Below are 23,386 nucleotides of genomic sequence, written 5' to 3'. Positions count from 1 at the left end.
TACGATTCCAGCCGGGATAAAATGTCCACAATACCAATTGTAGTAAATAAATTTTGTGAAATATCATATCATTGCCATGATAAAAAAGAAACAAAATAACAAGATTATAAAAGGAAAATACTAATCTAGAATGATAATGTAATGTAAAACTTAAATTACATATAGTACACGACGCGCGACTGGGCACGGCGAGGCGGGCTGGCGCCGGTGGAGGCGACGGCAGCGCGTGGGCTCGTGGTGGCGTGCGGTTGGATGCGGCGCGGCGAGCTAGGCGGGCGCGCGTGACCGGGCATGGCACGGCGAGCTTGTGCCGGTGGAGGCGGCGGGCGCCCAAAGGCGCGCGGATGGACGCGGCGCGTGGGAGCGCTCGGCTGCAGGAGAGCACGGCGAGCGGTGGTTGCGACATGGCGCGGCAGCCAGATCCGGGGAGTCGCATGTGCATGGTGCTCGAGCGTCGCCCCCGTGCGGTTCTGTGGCGCGCCAGTCGCGGGAGGAACGCGGACGGCGCCCCCAGCGCAGATCAGCTGGGTGGTGGCCTGATGGCGCCAGTGGACTGGCTGGTGGCTCCGATTGGCGGTCCGGCGGACGGGCGACCGGTATGTTGCCGCCTCCAGTGCGTGCTTGGGGGTGCCCTGCGTGAGGAGGTGCCTGCGGTGGCTCCGGGGCCGCCAGAGGTGTCAGATCCATAGGTGGCTTGAGCAGCATGGATCTGGTCTCCAGCGAGATGTGTAGCCCGCATGGGACCCGAGGATGCGTGGAAGGTCGGCTACGTGCGGCGGGCAAGCGCGGGCGGTGCTGGAGCAGAGAGGCTCCGGCCGTGGTTGGATGCGGGGTGCAGGACCGATCTGGTCTCTGCAGACCCGCCGGGGAGGCTTGGTGGTGGCCCTGCGCAGTGGTGGCGCGCTTGCTGGGTGGGGTGCGCGATTCAGTGGAGGCACAGGTCGACCTCGACTTGCTGCGTGGGAGTGGATGTCCCGGGTGAAAGCCTGGTCGGTGCTGGCCGGCCGGCGGCGACGGCGCCTGTGGGCGTCGCTATTCTCCTTGGAGGCGTCGTTGGGATTCACACAGCTAGATCTCCCGGATCAGGTCCTTCGGGTGAAAACCCAGATCCTGCTACAGGATCGGGCGGTGGCATCGTCTTGAACGTCGTTCCCCTCTTTAGGGCACTGTCTTGAAGACTTTGATCCCTTTGGTACTTCCTACAACTGGTCGTGCAGGGTGGCTTCTGTGGCAACGATGTCGGCGGTGTGCAATGTCGGAGGTGTGGCCTTGGTCGTGGTAGTCGGCTCTTCTTCTTCGACGTGTCCGTGGTTGTGCCTCGACTGCCTGTTGCTGCGAAGTTGAAGCCGCGGTGGGGGGCTGGTGGTATACGATGACGCGTGACAGATGGCTCGTTCGGTGATCCTTCGTGACGCCACCCCTGTCTAGTTTCTTCAGTAGTACATCGTCGGAGTTGGAGCTGTGCTACCTAGTGTGGATTGTATGGAGTGTTGTGCTGCAGCTATTAGGGCTGTTGTTATTTTTTTTGTTTTTCTTTGATCTTCGGATATGTTCTTAGGACCTTTACCATCTTGTTGTCTTCCGATACTTCCTGCTATTATCAATGAAATGCCACGATGCTGAATCTTAAAAAAAACAGGATGCAATTAACTTATTTTTCGAACACCGTACAGACACACACGCTCATGTATCTATATCTATCTATCTATACTTATACTAATTACAGACTCTTAAGAAATTGCCACGTTAATAGGAATTTATGAGCCGTTTACTTTGGTGGGACCGAATTATTACGGTGTAGATCAATCCAAGTAATCCTATGTCATACCTTCAAAGCCTTAAATTCGATTAATACTGCAAAAAAAAAACAGATACAATCCAATCTCTTAAAAACAAAAAAATGTCATCTCTTTTCTCCCGTACAATAATAAATCCCATGTCTTTCCTCCCGTAATGAAAATCTCATCTATTTCCATTACTATTCCACCGTCCCTTCTAATCTCTCGACTCTCTCTCCCTCTCTCTCTCGCTCCCCCAATGGAAACCCCTCCCTTCGTCTCTCTCCATTCTCTCTTTCCCTCCATGGAAACCCGTCCTTTCCTCCCTCCATTATCTCTCTCAACATCAGCATTAAAGAGCCCCCAGTCGGTTGTCAATCGTCGCCCCTGGTTCGTGTATCTCCTGCCAATCTGCACTCCAATGTTTGTCCTGATCACATCGATCCCATGGCCTCCATATGAAAAATAATGTCAATTGCCTCGGCTGGGAGGGAATACGCATATTCCACCTGATAAATAAGTCCAGGTGCTCACCGACCTCAGCCTAGGCCACACATGTTCAAAGACATTGATACCAGCACTGTAAGCTGTAAGTACGATGACCTAGGATTTTGGTTTTACATGTCTTACATGTATTTTCTTTTGTTATAGATCTGGTGAGGATGAGCATCACAATGATGGTACATACCTGAGGCTACATATATGCTCAACACAGCTGCATATTAGATTCCGTCAATAATGTAATTAGATGACGAGACCCGGTAATCTTTCTATTTCTTCTATATTGTGTTATTTTTTCCGTCAGTTCTTCCAATCTTTCTAAAGATGGCAGGTTTAATTGGTTCCTTGTTTGACCATATATACTATATAGGAATCTTTTGGATTCTCTACAAACTTGATCTGCTTAATCAAAACGATATTTTGTTGTATACCAATTTTGGATCCATAAGGGCATCAACATCGCCTTGCTTTTCCCAAAGAAACCTGCTGGCACCGACTCCATGTCGCATGGCTGCATCTGCATGCTAGCTAGCCGAGATCTGCTCTTCGGCCATGCCCATGATATCAACTAGAAATCTCATTACATGTGTCACATAGGCTTGAAGATCGGATAAAAGCAGTGCTCATCTTTTAGGTTCTCCAAAATGACTGATAAGTTGGATCGGGAGGTGTTGGAATGCTGACCCTGGTCTTTGGTGATTTATTTTCTTTGCCTTCATTGATGATGTTAATTATATATGTATCTGATCTATATTTCTCTCCTTAACAACCCAGTTTGTCTTGAATATTTTTTTGCTGATGGCTGGAGATATGGGTATCAAGATGGTTCGGTGTCCGGAAGTAATACCAGAAAGTCAACAACGAAAAAACAACTCCAACAGTAAAAAGTAGTTCTTCTAAATAAGTAGTAAAAAGTAGCTAATCGCGTATTAAAGGATCCTCACAAATTCTTCTACCGTCCCTTTTGTACTCCCTCCGATCCTTTTTACTCTGCATATTAGGTTTGTCCGAAGTCAATCTCATCCAACTTTGACCAAGTTTATATAAAAAATTATAGACATTCACATAACAACACCAATATCATTAGATTCATCTTGAAATATATTTTCATATTATATTTATTAGATATTATAGATGCTAATAATTTCTAATATAAATTTGGTCAAACTTAGCAAAGTTTGACTTTCGGCAAATCCAATGTGTAGAGTAAAAAGAACCGGAGGGAGTATTTTTTTTCTTCCATATATACTGTTATATATGCAGATCTCAGACCCACCTTAAAAAGGCATATGTGTTCAGTAGACCAAGGAGAGGATCATGTTGTAAAAAACCAGCACCCTGGCCGCAAGAGGGAAATTGTGAAGACCACAATCAACTAGGCTGATTGGCGAGGCAATTTCTGAAAGAAAAAAGACCTACTAATTGGGATTAAGATTGTATTCAATGGGCAACGGCATGGACCGGCACCATGACGAAGATATCTAGATCCCTAATGAGGTTAAGTTGCTTCTATCGCCCTCCTATATATATATGGCGGTTCAATCCCTCGCCCCATGCATCTGATCGCAGCTAGCACCCAAGCTGCATTGGAGAGATATCAAATCGAATAGTGAAGAGCAGATAGCCAATAATACGATGTTCGCCTATGTATAGGTGTTTCACTGAACACTTTGTATGCATGTGTAAATTTTGCTCTTTATGCCGCGAGATGGAATAGAAAAGAGATGTAGAAGAAGATGGAACATCAAAGGGAGGATGCTGTCTGGAAGATGAGCATCAGGTATTTTTGGGTTGGCGGTTGTTGTCTACCGTGATCAGTAGGTTTCGCTTTCATATATGTGGGTCGTAAATAAACATAGTTTCCCATCTAATTTTCTAACTGTGCCATGCAAGTTGTTGTCCTTTGAGATTTCCTATTCAAACTTTTCTGTTCACCGAGATTTCTCATCCGCCTTTACATGAATTTCTATATGTGAATGACCTGAACTCTAGGATTTAAAGATTTAGATATTTATGTTTCATCTTCAGAATAGAGAACTGCATGCAGTACATTACTGATATTAGAAAAATACACTGTGTTAGAACTGCATCATGCCGAGGTACAGTGATGATTAGGGGTGCTTCAAATAATAAAAATAGTGATGGACAACAAGTGGGAATTAACCTGCTTTCAAAACAGGCCATGTATCCTGTGTAAGTATAACATGGATGCCATGAAGAACTGTGTTCATATATAGGAAGTAGAATTATGTGTTAGCACAACAATACTATGTTAGGTAGGATACAGATGAGATAAGAAAGTGTGTATGTTATTCTTAAATACATGCAATGAAACTTAAGTTAGTAGTTTAAGTTTAAAAAAAATTAATTCAGGAGAATATATGTCTCAGTATCCACTAGCATAAGAAGTTTGCTACCAGCGTGCAACTATATGTTGCTACTGTTTATTGTGTTTTTGTTCAGATGATATACAAACTGATGAGACAGTTCGTATAAAAGAGACTGGTAGTTGCATAATTTATTCTATAATGATCTAGAAAACTTGATGGTTAGTGCACATTAGATTTATGCTGGCCACATTTTTGTCATGATGCGAAGTGTTCTGTCAATAGGATTATTATTAGATCGTGCAATATACTTTATATGCAGTGCCACCACTCAGTAGACTCCCACATTATTAAGATTCTGATAAGGTTTACTGTTTGTTAATTAGTACTGCAACAGTAACTTTGTAAGAGCTATGGTTTTCAATATCTTAGCCAGCAACAGAAACAAAAAGAAAATTATTTATATTACTTGATATCTTCAAATTGCATGTGAAACGGCTAACGTTGGGTGTTTTATGTAATGTAGATCATATCGATCATTCTTGGTACTACTTTGGTAGTATTTTACGGCATAGTACTATGACATTATCATTTGTTTTGGAGTATATTTTGAATGATATTGTTACTTTAAACAAGTCAGTTTATATAAAAGATATTATATACTAGCCCGTGTGAATGCACGAGTTGACGGCTAGTGCAATTAATTTATTGGAGTTGAGATTAGCATGAAATGACGAGTGATCAGAAATTAGCAAATCCACCAAACTATTCGCCCTAAAAAAACGAATGGACGTGCGGATCTCATGCATGGTCCCGTCGTCCTCCCAAACATCAATAATTCATGAAGCCAACGACAGCAACCAGGCGGCCATTGAAGTGGAGATGGACTGATCCAACAACCTGTGAGCACGCCGAGCACGCCTCCAGGCCCGCCAGCCATGTTATATACCAGCACGTCAGGAGCTCATGGCCGGGAACACGGTCACACGCACAAACACAGCGTTGCGGCCTCTGAGTAAGAACTGAAGCAACAAAGGTGAAGCGAGCTTGCTAGGGAGGAAGCCATGGAGATCGGGTCGCTGGCGCCGGGTGAGAGGCCGCACGCCGTGATGATCCCCTACCCGGCGCAGGGCCACGTCACGCCGATGCTGAAGCTGGGCAAGCTGCTCCACGCCAGGGGCTTCCACGTCACCTTCGTCAACAACGAGTTCAACCACCGCCGCCTGCTGCGCTCCCAGTCCGCCGACACGCTACGTGGCCTGCCCGCGTTCCGGTTCGCCGCCATCGCCGATGGCCTTCCGCCGTCCAACCGTGAGGCCACGCAGGACATCCCTGCGCTGTGCTACTCTACCATGACCACCTGCCTCCCCAGGTTCAAGGAGCTCATCGTCAAGCTCAACGAGGAGGCCGGGGCCTCCGGTGGCGCGCTGCCGCCTGTAACCTGCGTGGTGGCGGATAGCGTCATGAGTTTTGGCCTTCGAGCGGCGCGGGAGCTCGGCCTCCGCTGCGTCACGCTCTGGACCGCCAGCGCATGTGGTTTCATGGGCTACAACCACTACAAGGATCTACTCGACCGTGGGCTCTTCCCTCTCAAAGGTATATATGCATGTCTCTCTCTTTATGTATTATACACAAGAAAATCAAATTTCTTCAAGTAACCCATGTTCTTTGGCTGCCTGTGTGCACGTCGAAATTAAAATGAGGTAACATTTCTTTTCGACAAAGGGTGAATTTTATTGACTCAGAGGCCACATGCTCTAATTTATTTGCTGTTGGTGCAGAAGAGGCGCAGTTGAGCAATGGATACTTGGACACGACCATCGACTGGATACCGGCGATGCCCAAGGACATGCGGCTACGTGACCTCCCGACCTTCTTGCGTGCCACGGACCCCGATGATATCATGTTCAACTTCTTCGTCCATGAGACGGCGGCCATGTCACAGGCCTCGGCGGTGGTCATCAACACATGGGACGAGCTCGACTCACCCCTGCTCGACGCCATGTCCAAACTCCTGCCGCCTATCTACACAGTGGGGCCGCTCCATCTCACGGTCCGCAACAACGTACCGGAGGAGAGCCCCCTCGCCGGCATTGGGTCCAACCTGTGGAAGGAGCAGGACGCGCCCCTTCGGTGGCTCGACGGCCGGCCGCCGCGCTCCGTGGTCTACGTCAATTTCGGGAGCATCACGGTGATGTCCAAGGAGCATTTGCTGGAGTTCGCGTGGGGGCTGGCCAACACAGGCTACACCTTCCTGTGGAACGTGCGGCCTGACCTCGTCAAGGGTGACGACCAGGCCGCACTTCCGCCGGAGTTCTCTGCGGCGATCGAGGGGCGGAGCATGCTGTCGACGTGGTGCCCACAGGAGAAGGTGCTAGAGCATGAGGCCGTAGGGGTGTTTCTCACACACTCCGGTTGGAACTCATCGCTCGAGGGCATCTGCGGCGGCGTTCCGATGGTGTGCTGGCCCTTCTTCGCGGAGCAGCAGACCAACTGTCGCTATAAGTGCACGGAGTGGGGCATCGGGATGGAGATTGGAGACGACGTGAGGAGGACCGAGGTGGAAGCCATGATACGGGAGGTCATGGAGGGGGAGAAGGGCCGAGAGATGCGACGACGCGTGATTGAGCTCCAGAAGAGTGCAGTGGCCTCCGCACAGCCTGGCGGAAGGTCCATGCGCAATGTGGATAGGCTCATCCACGAGGTGCTGCTGGCTTGAAATAAGCAAATTAAAGTGGTAAATAAATGTTTTGGAGAGCCTGAAGCACGAGCGACTCATGTTGTTCACCCGCTCACAACAAAATAATCAATCCCAAGCCAATGAGCATGGTCATCACACTCTAGCACAGGGCTTTCATGGGCCCCTCCCTACATCATCTTGTAATTCTGTGGACTTGTAATGATGATGAGCACCTCCGTCTCATCTAGCATATAATACCCATGTGTTGTTGCTACAGGGAAATGGTGAAGAATGCCTCCGCATGTCTGTTGACCACTATGTGATTCACCAATCCACCAAGGTCGGCGGCGGCGTGCACCTTAGAAAATCCAATATGGATCAATGACAAAGAGAAATCAAGTCATGGTCCCCTTTTCTCTCTCTTATTGAATTAACTAATTTATTTTATTTTTATTACTTAGACCATGGATTTTTTTTAATTAGATCATGGTAGTTTTATTGTTTGTGGCATGGCAAATTTATTTTACACACCATGGGAAATGTGCTTCCCACTACATGACAAATGTACATAATTTTACTTCATTTTACAAGGCAAAAATATACCTTTTCGTGTCCAAAATTATGGCATTCTTATAAGAAATATTTTCTGCTCACATGGCGAATTCATATTTGTTTTGCCCCCGCAAAGTTGTGTGAACTATTTACAAAGGTGCAATGTCACATGGAAAATTTATGATTTGTTTTTTTCAAAATTTTGGCAAAACTTATTTTTGTGTAATATGTAACTGCAACATGTCAAACTTTTATAATTTTTTGTACTGTCACATGGCATTTTGTATTGCTTCATGGAAAAATGGAGAGAAAATGTAGTCACAAACATGGAAATTCATGAATAATGGCATATGGCATGAAACTTTCACTGCAAGATTTATAAAGTCTTTTTTAAATCAAATATGTCACTCGCAATTTTTTGAAAACTTTTTGAAGAATAAATGTGTTTTTTGGTGATGGCGATTATTTAGAGTAAAATTAGAAAACTTTATTTACATATCTGAAAGTTGAATCTTGTGATATTTCAAATTAGTTGTTGTTTTTAAGATGGAAAACTTTTGGAATATTTTGCAATCTTGATCGTGCTGGGAGGGATACTAAATGGGTTTTCTCGGCCTAGTTTGGGGTGGTTCTTCTAGCGAACAAAACAGTTCGGTCGACCCGTGGGAAAGATAGTTCACAGGTGCCTATTCCGAGTTTGGGCCGGACCACAGTCGCTTCGCTGTTTCTTCCCCTTTTTGTTTGTTTTTCTCATTTTTTGTTCTATTTATTTTCCTTTTTTATTTTTATTTCCTTTTTTCTATTATATGAAGTTCATTGTATGTTACAAAAAAAAGGTCATCGTATATACATGAAATGTTCACAGTATACTACAAAAAGTTCACCATGCATTATAAAATTGATCATCCTATATTTGAATTTGATTAATGAACATACAATTTTTTGCTGTGTGTTTTTAAATTTGTTCAGGTATGTCACTCGCATTTTTCAACGTGTACGTCACACACAGCAAACGTCCAATGTGTATGAAACAATTGTTCAACGTATATTACATAATGTTCAATAGGTATAAAAAATTGTTCAATGTATATATTCCTATTTTATAGAAAATGTTAATCACCTGGCATTTGGAATAGGTTCATGGAGAAAATAGAGAGAAAATGTAGTCACAAACATGGCATAAAATTTTTTACTGCATAATTCATAAGTTCTTTTTTGTAATCCAATATGCCAGTCACAATATTTGAAAACATTTTGTAGAGTAATATTTTGTTTTTTGGCGATGGTGATAATTTCGAGTAAAATTGTGACACCTTATTTAGGTATACAAAACCTTGATCTAGTGATAATTCAAATTAGTTGTTGTTTTTAAGATGGCAAAATTTCGAATTTGTTTGCAAAATGTTGATCTGGGAGGCATACTAAATGGGCAAAAGAACGGTGCCCCAGTGGGGAAGATAGTTCACTAGTACCTCCTACAAGGGGTGATTCCTATTTGTGGCTTCGCTGAAGCACGACCTCCTGACGCCCCAGTTTGGGCCAGCCCACACTCACTTTGTTGTTTCTTCTTTTTTATGTTTCTTTCTTTTTTCAGTTTCAGTTTCTATTGCTTTTTTCAGTTTCAGTTTCTTTTTCTTTTTGTAGTAGTTGTATTGTTGGTGGCGTGACAAATTTATTTTACATGCCATGCGAAATGTGCTTCCCACTACATGGCAAATGTACATAATTTTACTTCATTTTACATGGCAAAATTATACCTTTCTGTGTCCAAAATTAAGGCATTTTTATAAGAAATATTTTCTGCTCACATGGAAAATTCTTATTTTTTTCCCCCGCAAAGTGGTGTGAACTATTTATAAAGTTGCAATGTCACATGGAAAATTTATCAATTTTGTTTTTTTCAAAATTTTGGCAAAACTTATTTTTGTGTAATATGTAACTGTAACGTGTCAAACTTTTATAAATTTTCGTACACTCACATGGCATTTTGTATTGCTTCATGGAAAAATAGAGATAAAATGTAGTCACAAACATGGCAATTCATGTATAATAGCATATGGCATGAAACATTTTATTGCAAAATACGTAATGTCTTGTTTTTATCAAATATGTCACTCGCAATTTTTTGAAAGCTTTTTGCGGAGTGTATTTGGTTTTTTGGCGATGTCGATTATTTAAAGTATTATTGCGAATCCTTATTTAGGTATCTGAAACCTTAATCTTGTGATACTTCAAATTATCTGTTGTTTTTCAGAAGGCAAACTTTTGGAATATGGTGCAATCTTGATGGTGCTGGGAGGGATACTAAATGGGCTGTCTTGGCCTAGTTCGGGTGGTTCTTCTAACGATCGAAACAGTTTTCTCGACCCGTGGGAAAGATAATTCATTGGTGCCTCCTCAAAGGGGTGATTCCTATTTGATGCTTCTGAGCGGTAGTTTGGGCCAGACCATGGTCGCTTCCCTATTTCTTCCTTTTTATGTTTCATTTTTAGTGTTTCTCTTTCTATTAATTTTATTTTATTTTATTTTCCTTTTTATTTTTTTTCATTTGTTTTTTGTTTATTATTTGAAGTTCATTGTGTGTTGCAAAAATAATCATCGTATATAAATGAAATGTTAATGGTATACCACAAAAAGTTCACCGTGCATTCTAAAATTGTTCATCGTATATTTGAATTTATTCAATGAGTATACAAATTTTCACTGTGTGTTTTGAAATTTGTTCAGGGTATATTACGCGAATGTTCAATTTGTATGGAAAAATTGTTCAACACATATTACAAAATGTTCAATGGCTATTAAAAAGTTGTTCAATGTGTATATACATATTTTATAGCAGGTATTAATCACATGGAATTTGGTATTGGTTTGTGGAGAAAATAGAGAGAAAATGTAGTCACAAACATGGCATCCGTATGTCATGAAACATTTTACTGCAAAATTCATAAATTCTTTTTTTAATCCAATATGTTAGTCACAATATTTTTTTTGAAAACTTTTTTAGAGTAATATTTTGTTTCTTGGCGATGGCGATAATTTAGGGTAAAATTACGACACCTTGTTTAGGTATCCGAAACCTTGATCTAGTGAGAATTCAAATTAGCTATTGCTTTTAAGATGGCAAAATTTTGAATTTGTTTGCAAAATATTGATCGTACTGGGAGGCATACTAAAAATGGGCAAAAGAGCGCTTCCCTAGTGGGGGAGATAGTTCACTAGTGCCTCCTCCAAGGGGCAATTCCTATTTGTGGCTTCACTGAAGCGCGGCCTCCTGAAACCCCAGTTTGGGTCAGCCCACACTCACTTTGTTGTTTCTTCTTTTTTGTGTTTCTTTTTTTCAGTTTCAGTTTCTATTTCTTCTGTGGCTTTTTTTTATGTTTCTTCGTGGAGACATAATGTTGAGGACTGAGGGGATGCATCAATGTCGGCCGCACACACCTTAGGAAAATCCAATATGGAGCAATGACAAAGAGAAATCAAGTCATGGTCCCTTTTTATCTTATTGAATTAACTATTTTTTACTTAGCCCATGGAAATTTCTAATTAGACCATGATTTTTTAGTTAGATCATGGCAGATTTATTGTTGGTGGCGTGGCAAATTGATTTTACACACCATGGGAAATGTGCTTCCCACTACATGGCAAATGTACATAATTTACTTCATTTTACACCTCAAAATTATACCTTTTGTGTCAAAAAATATGGCATTTTTATAAGAAATACTTTCTGCTCACCTGGCAAATTCATATTTGTTTTTCCCCCGCAAAGTGGGGTGAACTACTTATAAATTTGCAATGTCACGTGGAAAATTTATGAACTTTGTTTTTCAAAATTTTGGCAAAACATTTTTTTTTAATATGTAACTGTAACATGTCAAACCGTTATAAGTTTTTGTGTAGTCACATGGCATTTTGTATTGCTTCATGAAAAATAGAGGTAAAATCTAGTCACAAACATGGCAATTCATGCATAATGGCATATGGCAAGAAACATTTCACTGCAAAATTCATAGTCTTTTTTTAATCAAATATGTCACTCGCAATTTTTTGAATTTTTTTTGCAGAGTAAAGTCATAGTCTTTTTTCAAAACTGCATATGGTGATTATTTAGAGTAAATTACAAAACCTTAGGTATTTGAAACCTTAATCTTGTGATAATTCAAATTAGCTATTGTTTTTAAGATGGCAAGATTTTGGAATATTTTGCAATCTTGATCGTGCTAGGAGGGATACTCAATGGGCTGTCTTGGCCTAGTTCGGGGTGATTCATCTAGCGAACGAAATAATTTGCTCGACCCGTGTGAAAGATAGTTCAATGGTGCCTCCTCAATGGGGTGATTCTTATTTGCGCTTGTGAGCGGCAGTTTGGGCCGGACCACGGTTGCTTCGTTATTTCTTTTTCTCGGTGTCTATTTCTATTTATTTTCTATTATTTTCCTTTTTCCATTTTCCCTTTTTATTTGCTTTTTGTCTAATATATGAAGTTCATTATGTGTTACATAACTGTTCATCGTATATAAATGAAATGTTCACGGTATACTACAAAAAGTTCACCATGCATTATAAAATTGTGCATCATGTATATGAATTTGTTCGATGAATATACAAATTTTCACAGTGAGTTTTCAAATTTGTTCAGTGTATATTATGCAAATGTTCAATGTGTATGAAACAATTGTTCAACGTATATTAAAAAATGTTCAATGGGTATTAAAAAATTGTTCAATGTATATATCCCTATTTTATAGAAAATGTTAATCACGTGGCATTTGGTATTGGTTCATGGAGAAAATAGAGAGAAAATGTAGTCACAAACATGGCATGCATATGTCATGAAACATTTTACTGCAAAATCCATAAGTTCCTTTTTGTAATCCAATATGCCAGTCACAATTTTTGGAAAACCTTTTGTAGAGTAATATTTTGTTTTTTTTGGTGATGACGGTAATTTAGAGTAAAATTACGTCACCTTATTTAGGTATCTGAAACCTTGATCTAGTGATAATTTAAATTTGTTGTTGTTTTTTGTGGCACACCGGCTCAGAGAAAACCGGAATGCTCCATATTCTAGCCCAGTGATCGAGGTGAAGTCTTCTGAAATATGGCACTGCTTAGTATAGAATAAACCAACTCTCTATTACAACACGAATATGAGTACAAGGGTTCCGATATTACAATGAATAACATCGGCACAGCGACATTACGCTAACCACGGTTGCTCTATACAAGCAACATAACAACTCGAAGCAGCGGAACAACTACTGGCAGCGGAACAACGAACGATGATGATGGACTCCAATCCACAGGGACTCTGGCTGGAACGTTTATCCTAGCTCGCGAACACGGGAACAACACTAACCAAGCAAGAAATCCAGGCACGACCTGCAAACTGGCATGACACGCCGGATCAGTACATTGAATGTACTTGCAAGCTCACAATAACCATAAGCATTCAATACAAACAACAGCATCACAATTACAGGTTAAGGAGGAATTATCATGAGATCATCAGGATAATATGGCATGAACAACATGAACATGATATCGCTAGAACAATATGATCATGGCATGAACATATAAATTTGATGATACTAGCATGCAACATGATGACACTATATGCACCATTTATTCTGCTTGGGTTACCTCGTAACCATCACATGCATCACTTACCAACCTCGGACATTACACAATCATCTCATGATCAAATCAAGCTTGGTATAAACAATACTGTAGTAATCATCAAATGACCACAGGAAGCTTGATTCTTACCCACGATTCTCGCACAACATCACGAATATCCAACAGCTCGGTATCCTCGATACCACGGTGATCATTCCGGCGATCACAACCCTGACCAACACTTGGTCTCAAACGGCGATCTTTCCGGCGATCACAACCAACTTATCTCATCATCGAACCGGGGTTGTTATTAAGCACATTATTATTATTACTGTTGACTCACAGTGTGACCGACTATGAACTGGGCCCTTATCCACGGGCACGACTATCGATAGATTTAGTATACACTCTGCAGAGGTTAGCACACTGTACCCACACTACGGAACCCATGGCCTCGCACTCCCATTCGGGTGGACCAACGGCGTTCCGACAAAACCGATCTACTGTCATGACACTCTCTCGGCCACTCCGACTCACTCTCCACTGGGCTAGTCCTGGGTGGCCCCGTGTCTACCAAAGACACAACGACCACCGTCGTGACCAAACATAAACGGTCCCAAACAGGGACCTGAATCCATAACAACAAAAACGGGCACACAAGGTTATGTCTGCTTACCGGGCCAGGGTACCGCACGCCCATAACCTTCCCTCGTTGGAGGCACCGGCGAGAGGCACGACAATAGACCCAGTTAGGACCTTCCCATAAAAGTAAGCATGGTTGCACTGGTCAGTTCGATATGGTGGCACCATGACTCAGCCAACAGTTGTTCAAGTTCAATTTAATCCGGTTAAACTTGAATGCAAATATGTTGATCCATGATAAAATACATGATGCAGCTACAATGCATGAGCATGATATCAACATAATCATGAGAGAACCACATAACTATCCACCATATCAACAATGAATCATATCCAACTAAGCATGGCATACTGACTAGCATGAACATCATAAGTAAATACTTCTCCGAAACATAGCATGACCACTAGCATCAACAATAAATATCATGCAAGAACATATCAACAATGCCATCATGCAAGCATTTAACCAACTGTATGCAATGGAACATGCATAACAACGGTACTCGGGACAGATGGTAATCATGCACCGAAGACCATCACCAACATCAACATGCACTACTAGCAAGCATAAGCAGATGAGAGGAATACTAGCAACTAGCAAGGCATGCTAACCAGGTGCATAACAACATAGCAAGAAAGTAAGCACTAACCAAGAATCATTACCGAACAAAGATAACCATATTTTAAACAAGCAAACATTTAATAAATATTCAAGTTGAAAACCATGGCTACTGCATGACTATCATGCAAGTGGGTATTGTGGCTTGCCTGGGGTGACGGAGACTCCAGGAAGAAGTGCGGTGAAGCCGCGGAATGAAACGTCGGACGGTTTTCTCTCGGAGGGGGCTGATTAGAGGCAAGGTCATAATGGTCATTTTCACTGTGAAACCACCTAGTGAAAATGTTACCAAAAGATAGAGCTCGACGATACGAAGAAGTGAGCGTTGGTTTCACCTTGATCGGAGTTACGGTTGAAAAGTTGTTAAGGTTGGAAGAAGAAGGACCAATCTGTGAAGATTTTATCACCAACGGGTCCCTGAGTGGATAAGGCAGAAACAAATTTGAGGAAATACGCTTTCTGACTTAGAAAACGTACTTCAGGCCGAAGTAGAAATAGAATACGCTTTCAGAGAGAAGAAAACATACTCTGGGAAATGCGCTTCCACTTGCCACGTGGGATGGAGGGGGTGAGACACTGGCGCGTGGGGCCCAGGGAGCAGGGGGAGGGGCCAGCGCTCGTGTCTTCTTACTCCTCGCTGATCCCCCGTGCGGGACAGAGGAGGCAGGGGAGGGGGTCAGCTGCCGGCAACGGGGCGGGCTACTCCGGCCGTCTCCCGCCCAGCCGAGGACACCGGCGAGACGGCAGAGCGGACCCACGCCCGTTCCCCGTGAAGGGCGGCGTTGGGGAGGGCTAGGGCGGCCGCGGTGAGGGGCACCCGAGAGGAGCGTCCGGCGGCGGCTGAGCTTGGGGCGAGGGGCTCCGGTCCTCCGGCGACGAATGAAGGGTGGGGGAGGGTGCGCAGGACTCCGGTGAGGCTGTTGGCGCGGTCGGGAGGGAGAGGGAGGGCTCGGATGGCTCGGTTGAGGTGGAGGCCGAGAGGAGTGGGCGGCGGCCGAATGTGGAGACCACGACCACGGTGCACTCCGGCAAGGGGCGAGGTGGTGGGGCGGCTTAGTGTGACAAGGGGGTCGGTGGACATGGTAGGCGGAGGAGAGGAGGCTCGGGTTGGTCGAAACTAAGCCGAGGCCGAGGCGGTCATGGAGGAAAACGACGGACTCCGGCGAGATGGGGCGGTCTTGGTGACCAAATGAGGCGAGGGAGAGATGGGTGAGCTGCGCGAGGACTCGGGGCACGCTTATATAGACGAGGGGAAGGCTCTGGAGCTCACAAGCGAGCTTGAGCAGTGCTCTAATGGAGGTCAGAGGCTGGGCATGGCACGGGCATTGTTCTAGCGGCGCATTGATGGCGAACCACGACTAAGCAGCGACGCAGGGAGATGCAGTCGAGCACGGGCGAGCTCCAGGACATGAATGGAGGTCGAGACGAAGAGGGAGGAGACGAGAACAGTGGCCGGAACAAGCCAGAGCACGCGTTCAGCCATGACGCAAACGTGATCACCACGCGCACTGGCGCAAGCGGCGCTCTTTGGTGTGGCCGACCATGTCCGGTAGATTGACCTTGGTTACCTTAGTCAAAATGAGGAAATAAATCGGTCCAGGGGCAAAGAAGAGATTTGCACTTAGCTCCAAAGTAAATTAGTAAGAAGGTGCTTGTAACTTTCTGTGGTTAAACCAGCTAGGTAATGTGGTAAAGAGTTTTTCTGGCGATGATCACACACTAAGGTGATGCTGATCGCCAAAAATCAGACTAAGAAGAGGAGTTTAGATGAGGGTTGCTGTAGAAAGTGCAAAACTGGCCAGAATTAGGGATTTGGATGATACACTCACATACTTGATTGTCATGAGCTGAAATTTGGCATAGAGGGGTTATATAATGATATGAAGCTTCTGTAAAAGTTTCACGCCATTTGGAAAATACCAAAGTGGCACTTGCTTCAGAAAGCTTCATTCTGGACAGAAACTTGGAAAAATTGCACAGGGCAATTGGAATAACTAATTGGGGTAAAACTTCATGGAGGGAGTTGATATGGGTTAAAGAACGCCGTGGTAAAGTTTCAGCTCAATTGAAGCAATATAAAATATAGTTGCTTCACAAACTAAAAATCTGACCAGAAACTAAGATTTGGAGCTGGGCTCACATAGATGAGTTACATGAGCTCATATTTGGTGGAAAGTCATTATTTGACCATAGGAAGGACCTTGCAAAATTGCAACTCATTTGGATATGCCTAGCTTGCACGTCCTTCACAATCACTTCCCTCAGACAGGAACTTTGAAAAATTGCTCAGGCAAATTGAGTTGAATTTTGGCATGAGCCAATGATATGGACAGGAAAAGCTGTCCAAGAAGTTTGGGTTGAATTGGGCAAAGATAAATGGCACTTGCTTCACAATGTGCCATTTAGGGCAGAATAGAAAATGAATTTATTGAGCATGATGGGAAACATGGCCAATGATATATCTTGCCATATTTGAGGAAGATATTACCCAAAAAATTTATGAGAATTATTTGGGAATTTTAGGAGTTACAAAAATATAGGTTGCTTCCCATCCTAGGGTTTTAAGGGTTATTCCTTTATCAGAAAAGGAATATTCCCAACAAAAGAATTCTGGGTTTGGTCAAGGATGGAAATGACATGATCTTGGGATGATTAAGAGAGTGACAAGCCACTATAAAACCTAGGAAGACACGATCTTCCCAAGTTTCAGAACCACATAGCCATGGAAAAGCAAAACAAAACAGGAAATCCAAGAAGATCAAAGGAAAAAGAAAAGGGCAAAATCCAGGCTATTACAAACCCTCCCCCCTTAAAGAAATCTCGTCCTCGAGATTTGGTTGCTCAGGGTTAAATAATATTTCTGGCTTGAGGAAACCGTTTCCAACTCAGGTTTCTTTTATTCATTCTATTTCCACTGAATTGGATCTGACTGACTGTCTTGATCTGGGGTGGTTTGCTTTGTCGTATCCGACATTCTGACAGGACGTACCTTATATGTTCCTGTTTATACTGACTCAAATTTTCTTTTCATATCTGTTGGCTGAGCTAGCATCCGAAATATTATTTTTACGGACATACCTGTCCTTCTTGATATTGATACTTGCTGGAAATGTTATTCTAGTATCGAGTACCGAGAATATTCCATGGAGTTGGGGAACATATCTTCCCGTGGAACAAAGAATCTCTTTTATCCAGGCATCGGGTTCCTCGAATATAGACATGCCTTCTGGTTCCAAAACAGTGATGTGGATCATATCTGTTTCTGCTAACGGATGTTGTCATCTTGCAGGAGTTTCTGACTTATCTTGACTGGCTTCACAGTCTTGAGTATCCAAGTTGTACCAAAGGTTTGACTGTCGCTTGTTGTGACTGATAGAAAAATGCACCATCTCTTGATGATAAGATTTGCATATTCGACTGGCGGTGATCTTGGCAAAGAATCCCATGCACACATGCTATTTTTTTAATTGCTTCCCCTATGCGAGAGATAACAATCCTCAAAGTATGTGTTCTCACATTGATTCTTCATTTTTGCCAGTATCTCCCTGGGAATAATAGTCCGTGCGATGCTCCATCGCGGGTGTTGAGGTTAATATATTGAGCTGTCCATGAGTCTGACCGGACAGACTTGGGTATTCAATGTTGACAGTTCTGAGCATACCGCGGACTGAGCTGGTTGCCTCGCTATGAGGTCCTTACCACAATGGAGTATACCTCTTAGGTGGATCTTTGCTTGGGTTGCCGTGGAATAATACGGTCTTGGGCATCCACATTTTTCACATAATAACTGGCATACCTGTATTGTGGGTCTTGCTCTTTCATTATCACTTTCTTCATCTGGATCCTCAACTTGGTCCGGTTCATGTTTTGAGCCTTGGTATATTTATCCGGCTCACGTGTGGTTATACATATCTCAATTATGCCGGACAGTGACAGGGTTAATAACATCATATTGTTGGATGTGCGGGACTGATCTTGATAATCACTGCCAAGATTATTGTCTCAATGTTTTCTTTCCTTCAAGACTTGTTGATTATGGCATCACCCACTAGTTTTTGTTTCTTGAATAACCGGTGAGGTTGTCGGATGTGTACCATGAATTCTTCCTTATGCGAGAGACTTGCATGGAACTTGGCAGCATACTGAATTAATATCTGATTCTCGAGGCATACCTCTGACCGATTTTTGTTTCAGACCAACTGTTGCAGATCTGCCACTTGGAAAACACTGCCATATGCTGACAATTCATAATTTAATGTCTTGTACTAGTGCCGTATAGAAGAATACTGGGGAGCTTGCGTTCGGAAACAACCGGGGTATCGTGTTGAGGAAGACTGGGTGGCTTGTGCTCGAAGCCATCGGTGGATATCTTATTGAGGAAATCGGGGTACCGTACCTCATAAGCTTCCCACCTTAAAGACTTTGCTAGGGAAGACTCGGTACCTTATGCCAGAAGCTTTTGCAGTATTTTATCGAGAAGACTGAATATCTTGCATGGGAATCCATTCATACCCTATCGATGCAGACTGGGAACCTTGTCTTTGTACACTTCGTCAATAAATTGTGGAGAAGGACAAGACTGATTTTCTTGGTGAATGGAAATAGTTATTCTTCACCCCCTCTCTATTTTGATGTCAATGCACCGTATTTTTAGGTTCCATAAATTTTGCCTTATTTCATACGTAAAAAGAGAATGTAAGAAAATATATACTCACCGTAAAAAATATTTTATGTTACGTAAAATTACGAACGTAAAAACATAGTGTAAAACATACATAAAATGCAATATTTCTGGTCTTATAACCTATTTCTTTGTTTTCTTATACCAAATTTTATGTAGTGAATCAATATGAATGTTATTATTTGTATTTCAAACGTAATTTATTTATGAAGTGATCGTAAAATTACCTCGTGTCAAGAATAACTTATTCTGCATCCTGGGTGATTAATAGTATTACTATATATATATATATTTGTCAGTCTGGCAACTGATTATTTGTATGGCAAGAATTGTCTGACTGTCCTTACTGAATTCACTATGCATTTGGACTGACTTCTGGGTGTCGCACTGTTTTAATTTTGACTTATGGCAGATTCAATCATTGTGCATAGCCCATACCTCTGACTTGAAATGCATTGTTGATTCAATTTTGTTCTCTTGCTGATTTAATCTTTGCTGTGATAAAGGGTATCTCTGGCAAGTACTTGTTGCTGAAAGTCTGATCATAATACAATTTGTATCCGTACGGATGTCTGCAATACAATATTGTCGGCTGAAAACCTCATTGCTTTTAACTGAATTTCTTGGTGTATATCTGTACTTCTTACGGCTTCTTCTGATCCAGTGTCGGTCGAGGAATAGTTTCCATAAGGGGGTAACACCGAGGATTCAAAACAAAGAAGCATGAGAAAACGATTTATTGCAACAAAGCACAAAGCAAACAAGCTACAAAGCTGCTCACACGGCACATACAAGCATGATACTACAGCAGATGCACAAGCACTACGCGAAGGACTACATCCTACGCTTGGGCAAATGCTCGCGAATTGATGAGGAAGCTAAGGGAGTAGCGAGTGGAACTACTGACTCTAAAACTCCGGATGGACGAGGCGGAGGAGTTGGAGAAGCTGGCGGAGATCGAGGTAAAGCGACACCAAGTAATCTCCTGGCCCGAATGGCGTCTCGGGCTAACTCAGAAATAAGAAGACACTCGGCCGTCATGTAACGAGACATGTCGAGGATAGCCGGGTCATCTTGAGGGTTGACGGAGGGAAATTGGATTCGCCTAGGATTCTCGACGATGGTGGGATAATATGGATAAGCACGGTTCTCTTGCACCATGCTCTCTTGATGACGAAGACCGGTGACTCCTGCCATTGCGGCAAGCTGAACGACACGCTCAGGAGTAGCGCCGTAACCACCGTGGAAACTGTAGGTGTGCTTACCGACAGGAATCGGGGCTGACAGATGAACATGAGCAGCATATTACCGAATTCTTCCTCCGGCAGAAAACTGGAATACTTGATAACGAGGTGGATCTCCGAGGGGATAAATATTACGCCACATGTCGCCAAGGAGGGCGGCAAAGCTGAGAGGTGCAGGAGTGGGACTGAACTCAATAGGAACAGCACCGGGAGCTAAGGGAAGGGCACTGAACTCATGGAAGTTGACTGCCATCTACGCATGAAACAGGGGTTAATGGTAACCGAAATAAGACTATATGCAGCAAACAAATGCAACAACCAAATGCAGGAAGCAAGGGCAACAACCAGACCCTATACTACCGTTTTCTAACGTTCCAGCGAACTAGGGCACTCAACAGCCAGACCTGCTCTGATACCAAGCCTGTGGCACCCCTGCTCAGAGAAAATCGGAACGCCTCGTATTCCAGCCCAGAGATCGAGGTGAAGTCTTCTGGAATACGGCACTTCTTAGTATAGAACAAACCAGCTCTCTATTACAACACGAATATGAATACAAGGGTTCCGACATTACAATGAATAACATTGGCACGACGACATTACGCCAACCATGGTTGCTCTATACAAGCAGCATAACAACTCGAAGCAGCGGAACAACTACTGGCAGCGGAACTACGAACGACGACGATGGACTCCAATCCTCAAGGACTCTGGCTGGAACGTTTATCCTAGCTCGCAAACACGGGAACAACAGTAACCAAGCAAGCAATCCAGGCATGACCTGCAAACTGGCATGACACGCCAGGCCAGTACATTGAATGTACTTGCAAGCTCATAATAACCAGAAGCATTCAAGACAAACAACAACATGGCAATTACAGGTTAAGCAGGAATTATCATGAGATCATCAGGATAACATGGCATGAACAAAATGAACATAATATCGCTAGAACAATATGATCATGGCATGAACATATAAATCTGATGAAACTAGCATGCAACATTATTATTATTACTGTTGACTCACAGTGTGACCGACTATGAACTGGGCCCTTATCCACGGGCACGACTATCGATAGATTTAGTATACACTCTGCAGAGGTTAGCACACTGTACCCACACTACGGAACCCATGGCCTCGCACTCCCATTCGGGTGGACCAACGGCGTTCCGACAAAACCGATCTACTGTCATGACACTCTCTCGGCCACTCCGACTCACTCTCCACTGGGCTAGTCCTGGGTGGCCCCGTGTCTACCAAAGACACAACGACCACCGTCGTGACCAAACATAAACGGTCCCAAACAGGGACCTGAATCCATAACAACAAAAACGGGCACACAAGGTTATGTCTGCTTACCGGGCCAGGGTACCGCACGCCCATAACCTTCCCTCGTTGGAGGCACCGGCGAGAGGCACGACAATAGACCCAGTTAGGACCTTCCCATAAAAGTAAGCGTGGTTGCACTGGTCAGTTCGATATGGTGGCACCATGACTCAGCCAACAGTTGTTCAAGTTCAATTTAATCCGGTTAAACTTGAATGCAAATATGCTGATCCATGATAAAATACATGATGCAGCTACAATGCATGAGCATGATATCAACATAATCATGAGAGAACCACATAACTATCCACCATATCAACAATGAATCATATCCAACTAAGCATGGCATACTGACTAGCATGAACATCATAAGTAAATACTTCTCCGAAACATAGCATGACCACTAGCATCAACAATAAATATCATGCAAGAACATATCAACAATGCCATCATGCAAGCATTTAACCAACTGTATGCAATGGAACATGCATAACAACGGTACTCGGGACAGATGGTAATCATGCACCGAAGACCATCACCAACATCAACATGCACTACTAGCAAGCATAAGCAGATGAGAGGAATACTAGCAACTAGCAAGGCATGCTAACCAGGTGCATAACAACATAGCAAGAAAGTAAGCACTAACCAAGAATCATTACCGAACAAAGATAACCATATTTTAAACAAGCAAACATTTAATAAATATTCAAGTTGAAAACCATGGCTACTGCATGACTATCATGCAAGTGGGTATTGTGGCTTGCCTGGGGTGACGGAGACTCCAGGAAGAAGTGCGGTGAAGCCGCGGAACGAAACGTCGGACGGTTTTCTCTCGGAGGGGGCTGATTAGAGGCAAGGGCATAATGGTCATTTTCACTGTGAAACCACCTAGTGAAAATGTTACCAAAAGATAGAGCTCGACGATACGAAGAAGTGAGCGTTGGTTTCACCTCGATCGGAGTTACGGTTGAAAAGTTGTTAAGGTTGGAAGAAGAAGGACCAATCTGTGAAGATTTTATCACCAACGGGTCCCTGAGTGGATAAGGCAGAAACAAATTTGAGGAAATACGCTTTCTGACTTAGAAAACGTACTTCAGGCCGAAGTAGAAATAGAATACGCTTTCAGAGAGAAGAAAACGTACTCTGGGAAATGCGCTTCCACTTGCCACGTGGGATGGAGGGGTGAGACACTGGCGCGTGGGGCCCAGGGAGCAGGGGGAGGGGCCAGCGCTCGTGTCTTCTTACTCCTCGCTGATCCCCCGTGCGGGACAGAGGAGGCAGGGGAGGGGGTCAGCTGCCGGCAACGGGGCGGGCTACTCCGGCCGTCTCCCGCCCAGCTGAGGACACCGGCGGGACGGCAGAGCGGACCCACGCCCGTTCCCAGTGAAGGGCGGCGCTGGGGAGGGCTAGGGCGGC

The 23,386-nt window shown here is 43.6% G+C and overlaps 1 protein-coding gene across 2 annotated transcripts; it reads left to right on the top strand.

The window, feature by feature from the left end:
- The first annotated feature begins 5,540 nt into the window (after positions 1 to 5,540).
- Positions 5,541 to 7,562, top strand: LOC125521599 (7-deoxyloganetin glucosyltransferase). 2 transcript variants are annotated; one of them, XM_048686659.2, is made up of 2 exons: positions 5,541 to 6,202; positions 6,391 to 7,562. In XM_048686659.2, exons 1-2 carry the CDS (start codon positions 5,671 to 5,673, stop codon positions 7,323 to 7,325), a joined length of 1,467 nt encoding a protein of 488 aa, XP_048542616.2. In that variant the 5' UTR covers positions 5,541 to 5,670; the 3' UTR covers positions 7,326 to 7,562. The 2 variants fall into 2 exon arrangements, with proteins under 2 accessions (XP_048542616.2, XP_048542615.2); XM_048686658.2 differs by having other exon boundaries at positions 5,549 to 6,202; positions 6,388 to 7,562.
- Positions 7,563 to 23,386: the final 15,824 nt, after the last annotated feature.

The sequence above is a fragment of the Triticum urartu genome, chromosome 7A, assembly GCF_056163025.1.
Source record: "Triticum urartu cultivar PI428250 chromosome 7A, HENAU_Tu73, whole genome shotgun sequence".
Taxonomy (NCBI): domain Eukaryota; kingdom Viridiplantae; phylum Streptophyta; class Magnoliopsida; order Poales; family Poaceae; genus Triticum; species Triticum urartu.
This window is presented reverse-complemented; position numbering and strand designations above follow the sequence as displayed.